General features: G+C 37.4%; 1 protein-coding gene across 2 annotated transcripts in view; it reads left to right on the top strand.

Annotated features, from left to right (window-relative positions):
- The window catches only part of pcdh15a (protocadherin-related 15a), a 316,642-nt gene that overhangs the window by 68,756 nt on the left and 231,596 nt on the right, over positions 1-16,290 (top strand). Inside the window, exons 3-4 of one of the 2 annotated variants that reach the window (XM_073812872.1) lie at positions 6,562-6,576; positions 6,803-6,868. In XM_073812872.1, the coding sequence (XP_073668973.1) occupies positions 6,562-6,576; positions 6,803-6,868 (81 nt within the window). The remainder of the gene's footprint in view (positions 1-6,561; positions 6,577-6,802; positions 6,869-16,290) is intronic. The other variant, XM_065296062.2, reaches the window with a different exon arrangement.

Genomic DNA, 16,290 nt, shown 5'->3' with positions numbered 1-16,290 from the left:
CTTTTAATGAATGCTAATGCATTTAATCATTTCTAGGTTATGTATGTAACCTCTGTTCCCTGAGAAGGGAACGAGACGCTGCGTCTCATTTGCCATACAGTACTTTCGGCACACCTGTACACCCGCTTGGGCATATGCTAGGTGGTACGCGAGCTTCCACCAGGGGGTGCGCGAGAGGAAAAATTTAATGGCGGTCTGGTTCTTTAAGTGGGATTTTTCCATACAATAAATGAATAAAAAAACATGTAAACATTTCCTTTGTAATCGCTTTTATTTTAAATAAAAAACTATAATTTATTAGTTTTTGATAGAAACATAGAACGTTATACCTTTTGTGCGAACAGTAAAGGCTTTCGTGAATGTGTTTTATGGGTCTGCACGTGACGCACGCATCTTGAGGGGAGCGCTATGGTAAACTATCTATTTGCTGCCGGCAGTAAGTGTACGTTTTTTACCATAGTAAACTCGAATGGCTTCTAAATAATAATACAGCGGTTAAACGCATACACTGGGGCGCGCATCATCTACTCTGAGCGTAGCTGCGTCTGGTCGTAGTTTCAGATGGTGCAACAGGCGTAAATATTTTTCACAATGTCGGACGTAGCTAAGCACGACGTAGGACTTACACCCAACTTCTTTACGTCTGGCTGGTGCAACCGGCCCCTGGTTATTTGCACATGATTAAACATGAGTCTTTATGGCGAGAAAACAAAGCTTTGTTGCGTTTTTTCTTTTTAAGTGGGGTTTGGGGGTGTGCCAACCCGGTTGGGACATAGAAAGGGGTGCGCAGGAAAAAAAGTTTGGGAACCGCTGTGCAAGCTAATGTGGCCGTTCCTGTTCGTTCTTTTATGCTCTCACCTGTGATGTCACACCCAACCATTGGTCGAATTTAATATACATGCTCAGACACGCTGTAGGCATCCCCAAAGCGTCAGCTCCCTGACGCATTGTGGATTTCCCTCAAAAGGGAACTTATGTTACAGAGTTACACCAAAAATGGTGAAAAAATATTATTTAAAAAAAATTATAGATATTTTTCCTTAATACTTTTGCTTTTGAGGTGAAATACTCAGAACAGTTTTTGTAAGATTCCCCTGCTTTCGCACATTTGTTATATTTATGTGTTTTGTATGTATATGCATACATACTGTTTATACCTGGAAGTGTACGCATCCATATGTGTGTGTGGCAGACTTATCTGCTTTTATCATCAGTTCTTTTCAGTCCTGATTGTGTGTCTACAGTATGTGTGTGAAAACAGATAGAGAAAAGAGTTTGTGAAAGCTGTCTTGGTGCTCAGTGTGTCAATCTTGGCTCACACTGTGGTCTGTTGTCTCAGTGCCACGTGATGTTTCCTGTCTTCCTTTTAATTAAAGTCTCTCTTTGTGTTTGACATCACAAAACTCCTCTTCAATAAACCTCTGCTCTGTCCCGAGACTCTTAAAGGCGGTGTAACAGAGGAAATATTCTTCTTTAACAGAGTGTATAGGAGCATTTGTGTATATAAAGCTAATAGAGTAAACAGAGTTTACAGAAGATTAGATGCTGTTTGATGCCACGGGGGGTAAGTCAGTGTCCTAGTTGTTCAGTTGAGTTTGTGTCTATCAAAGAAACCACAACCTCTTTTCTCCTCAATACACAGAGACACATGTTGTAATTGCAGCAGATGTGGGCAGCATCTTTTTGAGAAAAAAAACATCTTGAGCTCTTCCATTTCAATTTTAGAGAAGAGTAAAAGAAAAGTCTTTTAGATTTATGCAGATACTTTTATTCAATGCAGCACAGTGTGCATTTAACCTATACATTTTATTAGTATGTACTGGGCCATCAAACCCATTTAAAGCTGGAGTTATCAAGATTTTATTTTTTTCACAATAACACGTATGTATTACATTTCTTCACATAAGTTATTATGTGTATAACGTGTTAATTCAGTCATGATGTATTTTTGTCTCACATGACAATTGTTTTGTATCATGTTTTTAATCTGTGACTCTTGCGAGCACAATTTCATCACCTCTTTAACTCTTTCACCGCCAGCGTTTTTAAAAAAAGTTGCCAGCCATCGCCAGCGTTTTTCATGATTTTCACAAAAGTTTAATGTCTTCCAGAAAATGTTCTTCTTCAAATATATAAACATACAATATACCAAATGAAAGAACAGACCCTCTGCTTTCAAAAAAAAAAAAAAAACGTTTCATCCTACCTTCAGTAGTTCTTTTGTAATCAGCTTTTGAATATGGGTAGGTTTCTGCAAAAACACCACAGTGGAGGGGCGGGACAAATATAACAACAACCAACCAGTTCAACGACTGATAAAGAAACCAGAAGTATCATAGCAACCAAAGCGCTCAGCTAAAAAACGCTGGCAAGCACCTACAGTCGTCATCCGCATTAAGGCGCTTTGGTGTACACGTCCCCTAAAGGGATAGTTTACCCAAATATGAAAATTCTCTCTTAATATACTCACCCTCATGCCATCCCCATTGCTAAATAGTCTCAAAATATTAATAATGTTCTCTTGCAAAAATATCATTTTGATTTAAAAGACATTTATTGACCAACTGTCATTTGGATTACTTCAATGGATGGATGTGCTTTTTGGTGCTTCACCACGCACCATTTAAGAAGATAATGTGATGGCATTTTAATATAAGAAAACCTTTGTTTGTGTTTATCTTAAGAAAGGAAGTCATTTACATGTGGAATGAAATTGATCATTTTTTAATGAAATTTCATATTTGGGTGAAATATTCCTTTCATTTTCCCTGCAGTGCATCACATCCCATTTTAGTGGGAACCATACATTATCACTTTCAGCGGGCAGATGGCTTATCCAAAATGTCTTAATTCTATTGAAGGTATACTATATTATATTTAGGACTGCAACAACAGGTCAACATCTTTGATTAAGTCACATTGTCACATGCTGAACGGTCAAATTTTTGTTTAGACAGTAGGCTTCCTGTACAGATGATGTATGCTATAAAGAAATTAACAGATTTGTACACAGCATGCTTTTTAATACCTTGCTAAAATTGTTAGCTGCAGCCCTACCATTACGAAAGTTAACCATGGTTTTACTATAGTTAAAACCAAAAAGACATGGTTACTGTAGTAAAACTGTGGTAACCACAAAATAACCATAAAAACTATAGTTAAACCATGGTTAGTGTAGTAAAACCATGGTTTTGCTCATAGTAATCAATAAACCAAAAAAACATGGTTACTACACTTTAACCACAAAAAAAAAACATAGTAAATTTTTGTAAGGGTATTTAAATTAGTATGCATTAGGGCTGGGACAACGCGTCGACGTAATCGACGACGTCGACGCAAAATATGCGCGTCGATTCGTCAGACCCAAAAAGACGGCGCCGTTGAGTAGTAGCAACGCGAGTGGCTCCAGTCCACGCCGGCTTCACAGCAAGCGTGAGCAGTGCGTAAGCGGCGCATGTTTTTTCAGCGCCCATGTTAACAAGCATGCACCCTGCCGCATGAGGAGCGTGAGCTCACGGCTCTGTAGCAACAGTGCTGCAATCGTTTCTGCGTGGGTTCTGCTGTGCTGCTCAAGCTCATTTAAAGTGAAAGTGCTTTGTTTATGGTTTAAATGCTCGTGGATTTACGCGAAAGAGTGTCATTTTACCATAAAATCATGAATGTGTTGCCAAGTGTGTTTTAAACAGAGCAATTTAACAAAAAGCAATGAAATGTAAAAACACACCGTTGCCAGAAGACTGCGTTCTCATTCACTCTCTGTACAGCAGTAAATGAGTCCTCATATATCTTAATAAACTTAAGAGAAAGAGATTTAATAATGTATGTGCTTCTTAAGTTTAATTGTGTTTATATCTGTCATTACATGGACTAGAACAGCATGAAAACAATGTGGATTAAACAAATCAAGTTATAAAAATTACACTGTGTGACCATCAAAAGGCACATTGAAGAGGTTTTGCTCATAAATGAATGCAAAATAAAGTATAAAGTAAGATTTTTATACTGTTACTAAACAGCACAGAATGAGCTGCAAACGCTTTATGAAATGCTACCTCTGACTAAGAATGCATTATTTTGCACTTGTATAATCTTTTTTTATTTTGAAATTTTAAGAGCAATCAACATATATTGAAATGTTTACATTCAGATATGTAAATCAACATGTATAAATTCCTATTAGTTCATTAATGGGGAGATAATCGATAAACGAATCGAATCGAAGTCGAATCGGACTGATAAAATGAATCGTTAGATGAATCGATGCATCGAAAAAAGAATCGCTAGATTAATCGTTAAAAAAAATAATTGTTTATCCCAGCCCTAGTATGCATGTTCCTGAGGAGCAGTTAATGTAGGAAAACCCCTTGAACCATGAAACAGACCAACAGGATACAAAAGGTCACTTTGTCTGTCCATACCCACACTGCCTATAATGCTTATGTTCTGTATTTAACAACTGCAAGTTTCTGAATCAAATCGAGTACCAAATTGAATGTTCAGTATGGACTTATTACTTTTGAATTAAATCGAATTGCTGTCAACCCAAAGGTTTCCTTCGTAGTTGATCAGGATAAAAGCTGGAGATTATCAATATTTAATGGGAAGAAAATCTCCTACTTCTCACCTGCCAACTGGTGCTCAGTTGCATTATGATAGTTATACAGCGCGACATACGGTAAAGGGGGGAACCTTATCTGTTGTGTATCAGGCATCTCTGCTCTCATGACTCACCAGTGTGTAAGCTGATTCACTTCAGACATTTAATGCTAATTGATGTGTGGATGAGATCAGTTGGTGTTTGTGACTTCTGTACTGGCTTCCAGTTAACCATGAATGCTTTTGTACTGACTGGTGTCAGGCAAAATTTTGAAAGGAAAATATCTGAATATGAGTTTTCAGTTCATAAGGTGTAGCTGTTGAATGGGATTTTCAAAAATGAATTTACAAAATTTTAATTAAAATTAAGTCCCACAATAGCAGAATTTCATAAGGAATGAACAGATAAAGTATAACTAATGGATGACCAAAATATTTTACTGAGGCCGATATTTGAACAATTTTTATTATCAGCCGATAAGTATTTTCCTTTGGCCGATAGATTCACTGGTTTGGTGACGTTAGTGCATTAGCATCTTGTTTCTTGAAGATGAATGCACTCGATCCCAGTTTACCTCACAAACAGTGACAAATACTGCGACTGGCTCTTCCTCAGATATGCGTGTTGCTGTCGATAACTTATAAATAAGACGCTGTTTCCCACTGCACTCAATAACCAGCATCACTCGAAGCCCAGCATGAAAGTTGTATTGTGTGAGGAGGACAAGACATGTGTTCAAGTTTGTTCTGTTTTGATGATAACCTACATGCCACTAACCAAGCAAATATATAACTTAGGCTGTGCATTTTGTCGTGTTTTTACAAAGACAACACAGATAAATCTTTTTTGATTTAGTAATATATTTTTAACTTTAAGGGGGTGTGCACACCAAAGCTATTAAATGCGTCTGAAAATGCGGCGCAGTATTGATACCAGATCGCATGGGATTGCCTTTCACAAGTAAGATTGAACAATAACTTTGGTTATTATACATGTATAATCTTATGTCATTGTAACTAACAGTGCTTACATATAACCAAACCGTGTGAAAATCCGGTAAAAAATTCGGGGAGTTATGATCATTGTAATTGGGGATACACCTTCTTCAGTACAAATATTCTTGGGGTGCATTGAGGACCCATCCAAGATGGCGGCCATGCCGATACGTCAGCTCCAATAGGCAGCGTCAGTCTATGAGGCATCTATGTATATAATGTCTATGGCTTTGTTTATCAGCCATTGGTTGGTTGTTGTGATGTTTATCCCGCCTATCCTCCACTGTGATTGGACAGCCAGGTGAGACGTGACATTGACGAGCGGCGGCGCGGACAAAACCTGCTAGCTACTTCCATTAAAACATACGCTGGCCGCGGGCGTAAACCCCTTGGTGTGCACGGCCGCTAAGAAAGTAACTTCATCTGTTCATCCTGTTTATTTGTTAATATTAAGGAATTAAATACTGCTTTGTCGTTAATTACACATTACATATAATCTTTTGTTGGATTAAAGAAACAGTAATTATTTACCTTATTTACCTTAGTAATTATTACTTTTTTATTATGAGAATATTGCATAAATATTATGCAAAATAAATGTTTATTTAGTCTTACTAATTGTTTGTATGTTTCTCACTTACTATGAATTATATATTTTAAACATCAACCTTATACTGGCCACATTGTTTTCTTTTTATTGGCATGGTCAATTAAAAACCTATATCGGTCAATTATAACAGAGGAAATGAAGTTTTCCCACAATCCTAAATAATTATGTTTATTTCTTTATTTATGTCTATTTCTTGATCTGTTTATTATATGCTTTCACTATAACTTCTCTTTTCTCATTTCACTGAACTAATTTCAGTTTTAGTTTCTCTGTGATTCTCCCTACGGCTCTTTTTCGTCTCATGTATATCTTTCCTTCTCTTTTCTCTTTTCACCGCTGCTGGCACTAATGCCCCTCAGACTGGCACTATGAGGGTAAGATGCTTTCTTTTTCTGAATCACAACATTAATCCGATTAGTCTGTCATCTCTTTTCTCCTCTATTTAGTCATTCGTTTATTCATTCACTCATTCACCCTATAAAAAACAAAATCCAAATCTCAACCAGAAATCATCTCATGTGAGCGAATAATGACATAAGTCTTTTGTTGAACACGTATACATACAATCATACATTTTACCTCTTTTTCTGTTTCTGGCAGAATGCAAGTTGTCTCGGTCAGGTCCGCCTGCTACTATCGTCACCATTGATGAGGAGAGTCCAAATGGTAAGTGTCTTAAAACATGATTCATTGATCTAACACACTTATTTGGTTTTCCATGGTCTAATTCAGAAATTGACAAAAAACATTGTCATTAATGGTTAAACTGCAGTAGGCAATCACCAAGAAACCACTTAGCAATGCCCTAGCAAACACTCAGAGCACCTAAGCAACTGCATGGCAATGCCCTGGCAACCATCTGCATAGCAATGCCCTGGAAACCATCTGCATATCAGTGCCCTGGCAGCCATCTGCATAGCAATGCCCTGGCAACTATCTGCCTAGCAATGCCCTGGCAACCATCTGGCTAGCAATGCCCTGGCAACCATCCACAGCACTTAGCAACTGTGCTGGCAAGTTTTGCATGGGCTTAAATGTATTAGCAGGGAGTTATCCATGCACACCAGCCAAAACTAGCCCAGTAAAAGTGATAATGGTGTGATTGGCAAGTTTGGTTATCCATACTCGAAATGTGACCTCGGCATGTAACTCATCCCAGTGAGTAGTGAACACAAACATGAGCACTGGGCAGCTATCCCCAGCAAGCACTTTAAAAGACGTCTAGTAGTCGTCCAAACACAGCCTAGATGTCTAGGCTAAAACGAGGCAAAATTTGGGCTGTTGGTGAAAAATTAATAGACGTCTAGACGTGTTGTAGTACTCAAGGTCAGTCTTGGTCTCGAGACCACTTTTTAAAGATCTTGGTCTCGTCTCAGAATCGACTTGTCTCGGTCTCGGATGAAGAGGACTCTGATTTTTATTTCAAGACCGGTCAAGACAACAACTGATGGCATGTCACAAAATAATTTTTTATCATTAATTATTAAATAATTGTTATAATGTATTGATTTTAACGGTGCCAATTCATTATTATTTTTTTATTATTTTATCAACTTCTCTCATGGCATACACACACACACACACACACACACACACACACACACACACACACACACACACACACACACACACACACACACACACGAGAAGTGCCTAATCATATGCATATTCCACATTTTATCATAAGTGTTTTAACTCTTTCCCCGCCATTGACGAGATATCTCGTCAATTAAGAGAAAACGCTTCCCCGCCAATGACGAGATTTTCCGTCTTTCCGCAATACCGCTATTATCCACCAGGTGGCGCCCTTCCGCAACTTTTTAAAACCGGAAGTATTGCCCTATGGCAAGCTGCTGCATGTCCGTGTCTGTTTTAAAGATCGCTCTGAATATGATCTCTATGAAAAGTCTGTCATAAAAATGGAATTATCTCTCCTTTTTGCTCAAAATATGGTGTTTTGGCAAAAACCTACCCATATTCAAAAGCTGATTACAAAAGAACCACTAAAGGTAGGATTTGGTATATTGTATGTTTATATATTTAAAGCTCCACTGTGTAAGATCTACTCCCATCTAGCGGTGAAAGTCTATATGACAAGCAACTGAATATTACTTTCTAGCCCTCCCCATTCGGAACGCGTTTTAACTCGTACGGTGGCCTGGCCGTGTCATGCCAAGGTTAACATGGCTTCCAGTAGTTACAAAGCAAAAGCAATGAGAAAAAATGAACAATTTGCAATGTCCTTTGCCTGTGATCCATCAATGCACACAGATTTATGTTTAACATGAAAAAAGTCTGATTGTCATGATATGTCCGCTTAAAATCACATACAAAAAGCAACCATGACGGGTTTAAATGGACGCGAACTAATATTATGTCAAAGTACAATGCTTATGTTTTAAGTAAACGTTACATGTCCGTGTATATGTAAGAGCTTTCTCTCAGATTGGTGAAAAAAGATCGCGCAACTTTCACACGCTTGTAAAATGAAACGAAAGACGCGCAGATCAGACGCTTTTATCAATGAAAGGCTAAAAATAGCGCTGTCACCATGTGTTTGTGCTAGAGGTCAGAAAAGATGAAAACATTTATCTCAGTACCTCAGATTACATAAATGGGCGGAGAGACGGCGTGTGTCTGTTCAAACACATTAAACCACATGCATGTTTACACTAACAAGTGTTATGCATAATCATGCTAAAGTTAGCCAAGGAACTATAAAACTTCAAGTTTACAACATGGACTGTATAGATGTAAACGAATATGCTGAATTACCTGTGGAGAAGATATAAAGTGCAACTTCAGTGTCCCTTGAGCCCCATCTTGGAAAACTAACTCCAATAGGGACTTTGGTCTTGATGTTTTTCCTGTCACGTTGTCGTTTAAAATCCCCGTTTCGCATCCTTGGCGATTTGTTTTAATGTCCTCGAGAATATGTCTTCAACAGGCTTTCAAATCAAAGCATTAGATCGCAGGTTCATCACGGTGTGCGGTTGTTGTAAAATCCGAAGGATTCAGCTACGCAGGTCACAGGCTGATACGTCCTCAAGCCTGGTTTATTTAAATTAACTGAGCATTACATTCGCAAGTCATACGCATATTACATCAATTTACAATTAACTAAGAATAATTGTCAGCTTTATAATTGTTAATATTCTGAAATAAGACTGTCTTGATGACGTATACCGCCTACACATGCAACCTCTGGAGGCTTCAGCTATCGGGCAGCGTGAGTGTAGAGTGAAAGCGCGAAAGGCGGAGCTTGAATTTCAGGAATGTCCCTCGTCGGCGAATGTATTTCAAAGATGGAGGCACAACATGGATTCAGCCAGAGAGCGCTTCGACGGTATGAATTTTAAATAGCAGATTCTACACTTACGAGAATACTTTGATTAGTGGGTGGGAAGTAATTACACATGAATGAGCACATACTTTTGAAAGAAAACATGGGTTTTTGTTAAGAAATAACTCAATAAAGTAAACAGTAGAGCTTTAAAGAAGAACATTTTCTGGAAGGCATTAAACTTTGGTGAAAATCATGAAAAACGCTGGCGCTGGCTGGCAACTTTTTTTAAAAATGCTGGCGGTGAAAGAGTTAATGCAGTGACTTGCACTGGTCTTTGTCTTAACTTGGTCTCAGCCTGTCTTGGTCTTGGTCTTGACTTGGTCTCGATCATTCAAAAACTCTTTGGTGTTGCTTTAAAAGTAAGCAAGAGGACTATTTTCGGCCACTGTGTAATTTCATTTCGCCTCCAGAGTCAAGTTTTAAATAGGAACAATATCGAAACTCTTTGGTTATTTTTAGAGCGATGCTAATGGTCTAATCAGATTCAATGCATTATGCTAAGCTATGCTAAAAGTGATAGCGCCAGACCCGGAGATCGGCTGAATGGATTCCAAAAGGGTAAAAATAAAATGTTTACCGATAACTCTAGGGAGCTGGAAAATAAGCATATTTTAAAAAAAAATTGTTATTTGATAAAATGTGAATAATTTAGAAATTCAGAATAGAAATGATAAGTTTGTAGTTGCAGACAATATTGCTTCAACAGTTGTCTCAGACAACCAGATGTCACACTGTTGTCAATAGCTGGAGAGACAGTTACCTGTTGCTTTCCTGGCTGAGAACCTGTGCGTCTGAGCTCTCTCTGGAACCACAGATGGTGTTTGTGTTGTGGCGGCACGCTGGGGCCGATTATCGCATAAAGTATCTCTGTGCAGACGTTGCTGCACTGCGTCACGCACTGATAAATAAAGCACTCGCCACTGTAGTGCGCAGCAGAGCGTTTGACAACACTGTCTGTTTGATTATGTGACAGCTGTTGGCAACCAAGACTGTCTTTTTTACCACCCCTTTGCCCTTTTTTACGTGTCACCTATCGATTATTCTCCTTTTTACTCTGCGGGTCATTTTTTTGGCATCCGTTTTTGGCACAGGAAAGTGTGGTGAGACAGAGGCTTGTTGGGAAATGTAGTTGTGGCAATAGTAAACGGTTTCATAGATATTTTATGCTGGCTTATATCTGTGTGCTTAAATAATTTGTTTATTTCAGTTTTTCGCTTTAGCACCCTGTGGTTAGATAAAACAGCCGAGGGCGTCATCAGCCTCACTTAGATAAAACAGGAACTCTTTTATATTTCTGTTCTTGTGGCAGCCAAAGCGGTTATAATTTTTATTCAGGACAGTTTAACCTGGCGTAAAGTTGAATATAAAATATCATAATTATAGTGCCTTATTGTGACTGTCTGCTTGCTTTGTCTGAATTCAGGCTGGGTGATATTGGCAAAAATTCATATCATATAAATGTCTCTATGTTTTGTGCAATGAATGTTCACATGCCACAGCCTGTAAACAAAGTCAAAGCCTCATGTAAGATGTCACAAGCACCCTTATTAAAAAATACAATTGAAAATATACAGTTGCATAACTTGCAAGCTGATTGTTACGTTTATTTCTGACCTCATTGCACCTTGCAAAGGAAATTAATATCAGACCATACCTATTTATTGTCTAAATAAATACAGATATATTGCTAAAACTCAACATATTGCCCAGTTGCTATACTTCAATATTGAAATTGCATGTAATGTGTAAGATGAAGCGTGACGGTCAATCATTTACTGGTATACTAGCTCTGGAAAAAGAGGCATTAGATGGTAAAGAGAAAGCAAGAAACGCAGATGAATCGCTTGTGGGAAGGAGTCAGTAAGAGATTATATAAGCACTTGACATTTCAGACCAATTCAAATGCACTGGGATTTCAGAAGTCAGAAGTGAAAGGTACTTAAATAAATCCTATATCAGAGAAGATTCCCTTCATTAAAGGACTCTGTATGTTTGGACTGATATCAGAGCACAAATGCTGTGGTAATACGTTCGGTGAGAGCTTCTGGGTATACTTTGATGCCAACATCATAGATGTTATATCTGGTCATCAAAAGTGACCCACTTTTAATACTTTTCTAGGGATCTGAAATATTAGTGGCCTCATATCTGACCTCAGGGTCCTTCAGAGCAGAGATTTGAGTTCAGGCCTATTTCTTTAAAAATATCAGACTTTGTGTTGAAGTTTACATCAGGGTTTCTCAATGCAGATAGACACAAATACTTTACATTTGCTGCATAAATTACAAAAGCAAGCACTATATAGTATATACAGAATGAAGAGGTCATTGAAGTGCTTTTTCTTTTGAACATTTGTATTTTTGTAAACAAAAATGGGATTATTTATGTGTGAATAAGTGCATGAGCTATAGTATATTTCTAGTCACTGCATTATAGAGATCATTACCATGATTTTGTGATTTCTAGAAATTGTAAAACCAAATGTAAAATTGATTTTACATGTAAGTGCACTTTTGTTTGCATAAACATCAAATAAATAACAAACAGAAATCATAAATCATTGAGGTCATGAGATGAATTTTCATCTACAGTAGTTTAGATAAAACACAAGTGAGTAAATCAATGATGAGTAAATGATTTACGCACAAGTGAGTAAATCATATTTTCATATAAACCTGTCTGCGTATGTTGTGAGGAATCAGGTGAACTTTATGACCCAGGAGTAAAGCTGCACCACACCTGCGCTCACAGCAATCACTGAAGAAACAAACAGAGTTTTAAATTCATCAGATCACATCATTTAATGAAAAAAGTATAGAAAAGGATCTGTCTAAAGAAATATTAAGTAAATGTGATTTTTTATTTTATTTAAATTCAGTCTGTGAATAAATGTGTTTGTCTCACATTATTGCTTAAACTAGTTGATGCTAAAGATGGGTTTTTGAGCCATGACACTGGCAATTTATTTAAAATCCTTATTAATCATGTGGTGGATGACATCATACCAGTGAGACACTTGTCTTTTGTGGTCGTTCATCATGGGCATGAGTAAAGTTCAGTCAGGAGGCCATGATTAGGGTGGGTTGAGTTTCGGGCAGTTATTTCAGTCATGCAAGACTAAAGTCATATCTATTTGAATGGGGAAAGACAGGTATCGCTAAAATTACAATTAAATAACATTCACAACTTTTCAACAATTAAACCTGACATCAACTGTATCATAACGTTTGTTTTTTTATCAGTCCTTCCAGAAAAATGCTGAGTTTCTTTGTGATTGTTGCAGGCAAAAAATCTTGATCTTGCGGCACATTTTCTTAAAAAATGCGATGTAATATGTGGGATATTCGTGCAATTTTATGCAATGGAATTGCGGGAAGTTGCAAAAATTGCGGGAACTTACAAAAACTGTTTTCAGCTTTTGCAGCTTTTCAATAATGTTTCTGGTCTGAGATAGTGGATAAGTGGAGGTGTTCTAAGCCTTCCTTTGTATGGTTTATAAATGAATTTAAATTGTTTTTTTCTTCACTGAAAAAGATCCAATCAACTAAATAGCAAGGAAAATGTGTAGTGACATATCTAGGAGATTACTATTTTGATTAATCTCTCCTTATGTACTGCTCTAAATATTATTTGTACCTTCTCTAGCCTTTTGTCTTTGACTTGTACTTAAGCATCTCCCTTTTTTGTTTTTGTTTTTATTTTTTATTCCTGGCTGTTCCTTTATCAGGAAATTCTTTCTGTACATTGACAACGTTTATATTGTATGTACATATGTATATTGTGTTCCCCAACGAGAATTTTATATGTTGGTGCTTTGTTTAAAAAAAAAGCTTTTCAATAATGTCACCTCACAAAATAACATCACTTCATATCGTTCCCATGGCAACAGGGGACATGACTGCGCTTGTGTGAGGTAAATGCAACAATTAAGAAATTTGATTTTTTGATATGAAAATGCGGGGATTATGGAATCATGCAACCCCTGCATAATTTGCGCACAGAAATCTGCAATTTATGCTGCGAAAGTGAGGCGTATTTGAAAAAATGCTTCCCCCGCATGAATATGCAGACTTTGGCTGATTATGCATTAAATCATGCGATCGCATAATCTGGTTTTTCTGGAGGGACTGGATTCACACCAAATGCAGTATAGACAGCAAAAACACGCTATTCGCATGTAGTTGGATGCTTGAACAATTTGAGTTTTCTTCATTTGCGCGTGAAATTCTAGTCATTCGAGACATTAATGTGGAAATCACATCATGGAAGGGGCTTCTGCGTCTCCACTTGCTTCTTGTCATCACGTCACTAGTAGAGCAAGCTCCTGATTGGTTAACGGGGCGCGATTTTCCACCAAAGTTCAGATTTTTCAACTCGCGCATTTCCCACGGCAACGCTCAATTCGTGTCATTTGCACGTCAATTTGTGTCATTTGTGCCGCGAGATCTCCATACGCGCGTAAACGCGTCTTTACATTGACTTAACGTTGTAATCACTCTCGCTTGACACCTCTACCACGGCTGGTTTGAGATCCCTAAGATCTTGGTGCCCCTGGGCACTTGCCCAATTGCTAATATGGTAAATCCGCCTATGGTTTTTTTTAACTGGAAGGCGGGACTTCTGTCACCAAAGTGGCCATATTGAGCATTGCATTGTCCCCTATTCATAGTATTAGGAGTGCTCAATCTTGTTATATAAAATATCTTCGGATTGGAGCAGGTTTACCAACTAAGCTTAATGAGACATGAAGATGTATTGACCTTTTCACCTGTACAAAATACTCAACGAAGGTGAGAGGAAACTGACTGTGATGTCAAAAGGGCATTTTCTTTTTATACAGTTGCTTTATATCTGGAGTTGGGTAAGTTTGGAAATGTTCAGCTCTTTGAGGTATCTCAAGAAGAACATACTGTGCTGGACTTTTTATAAGTGCTTTGATACTCTTAAGTTTTTCTCACAAGGTCCCTGCAGTAATCAGACAAGCCTGTATAATGTTGCAGCTTTGTTCAAACATATCATCAATACTGGACTTTAAAGGTGAAGTGCGAAGTTTGTGCATGAACAGAATTGCAAAAGTTCACTACTTCACAATGTGCCATCGGTTATTAGTACAAACGGCTCGTTCCAGCTCAAGTGCACATAATTCTTTGAGCCAATGTTATGTTCGGCCCAGATGGCAAACAAACATAATTCATTTTGTTGCCACCGGTGGTGCAAAAATCACACACATCACTGCCTGGCCACAAACTGCTGGGGATGCTTTTCAAAACATCTTGTTCACACGTTACCACCAAGCTAAGAAATGCTTTTAAAGTTACAACAAAGCTATATGTGTGAAGTCTATCACCTGTGTGATATATAATGGTTTCTATAAGATATAGCTGAGATTTTTTGGCCCTCAGGGAACTCATACTGGGTGGTTATTTCAATATATGAAAGAGTAGATTTTTGGAGATGTATTTAAACTCAGTCGTCTAAAACACATTATTCTGTTTTTAGCAATTATTATTCCTACTTTATTACTTTGAACAGCCTTAACTTTTCATTACTATAGAAAAAACTTCAAACTTTAAGGGCCAGATTTACTAACACCGGTGCAAACGCCTCTTTTGCCATAAAAAAGTACTGTCAGGGTTTAATAAAGAAAAATAAGTGCTTAAAAAGGTGTGGACCTTACTGCATATGCATTTGTAGGAGTTTCCCTTTCAGATGCAAAATTTATGGGAGGAGAGGATTTAAATTAATCACGCAACGTGATTTACTAAGGTTTGTGCTCATCAATTCACTGGCATTTATGCCATTATTTAACGCCTAATAAAGCATGTCTTAAATGTAATGCGTTGGTCATTATGGAAATAAGATTTTTTTTTTATGTTCTTTAACATGTGCCTTGTCAGTAAATGACATGCAGAAATTTCCACTCCCATCTGCGTTTTTCGAAATTGCGCTCTCATGCTAATTTCCCTGTTTAGTAAATTTGGCCTAAATGTGTTACTGGACTGTGGCTAGTTTTGGAATGGATGGGATGCACGGTTGCCAAGGAACCAGCAGTTAAATTTGCAATACTCAGAACGTCAGCAATCCTGTAAGAGTCCCTCTCCTTATTGGGAACAAATTATGAGTTTGGTTCCAAAACGCAATAAATCCATTTTAACTAATTTGGGTAAAAACGTGTTTTATGTACCAAGAAAGTGACAAGATGACAACCACTATTTACTGTTACAAACTTTCACATAGCATCTTTAGGTAATATTAACATCAATTTGATTTTCAAAGATTTATTATAAAAATGTATTTTTTTCCACAAAATACAATAAATCCATTTTTTTCCAAAATGCTATAAATCTATTGAATCAATATATAAATGTGCATTCATCTTTGCCATGTTATATTCATTTAGTTGACTAGTGGTATACACTGATAAAAAATAAACATTAATGGCATTAATCAAAACACTTTGTCATATTAATAACACTGCCATTGCTGCTGTCATCCTTGGGACGTTGATTGCTGAACTTTTTTGACAGCAATCAGCTGTAAAATGTTTTGGTTCTGCCACAGAAAACCACACCAGTTTGTCAATGCCATCAAAGTATTATTTTGTTTTTGTTTGTTAGCTGATCACGAAGTACAAAGTAGATGAGGAAAACTAAAATTTTGTGTGTATTCAAAGCTCTGCCATTATTGTTTACAATAAGTTGAATGGTGTGCTGTGATTGGTTCAGCGGATTTATTGCTTCTG

Source organism: Paramisgurnus dabryanus, chromosome 20 (assembly GCF_030506205.2).
Source record: "Paramisgurnus dabryanus chromosome 20, PD_genome_1.1, whole genome shotgun sequence".
In the NCBI taxonomy this organism is placed as follows: domain Eukaryota; kingdom Metazoa; phylum Chordata; class Actinopteri; order Cypriniformes; family Cobitidae; genus Paramisgurnus; species Paramisgurnus dabryanus.
Note: the sequence above shows the minus strand (reverse complement) of the source record. Positions and strands in the feature narration are given on the sequence as shown.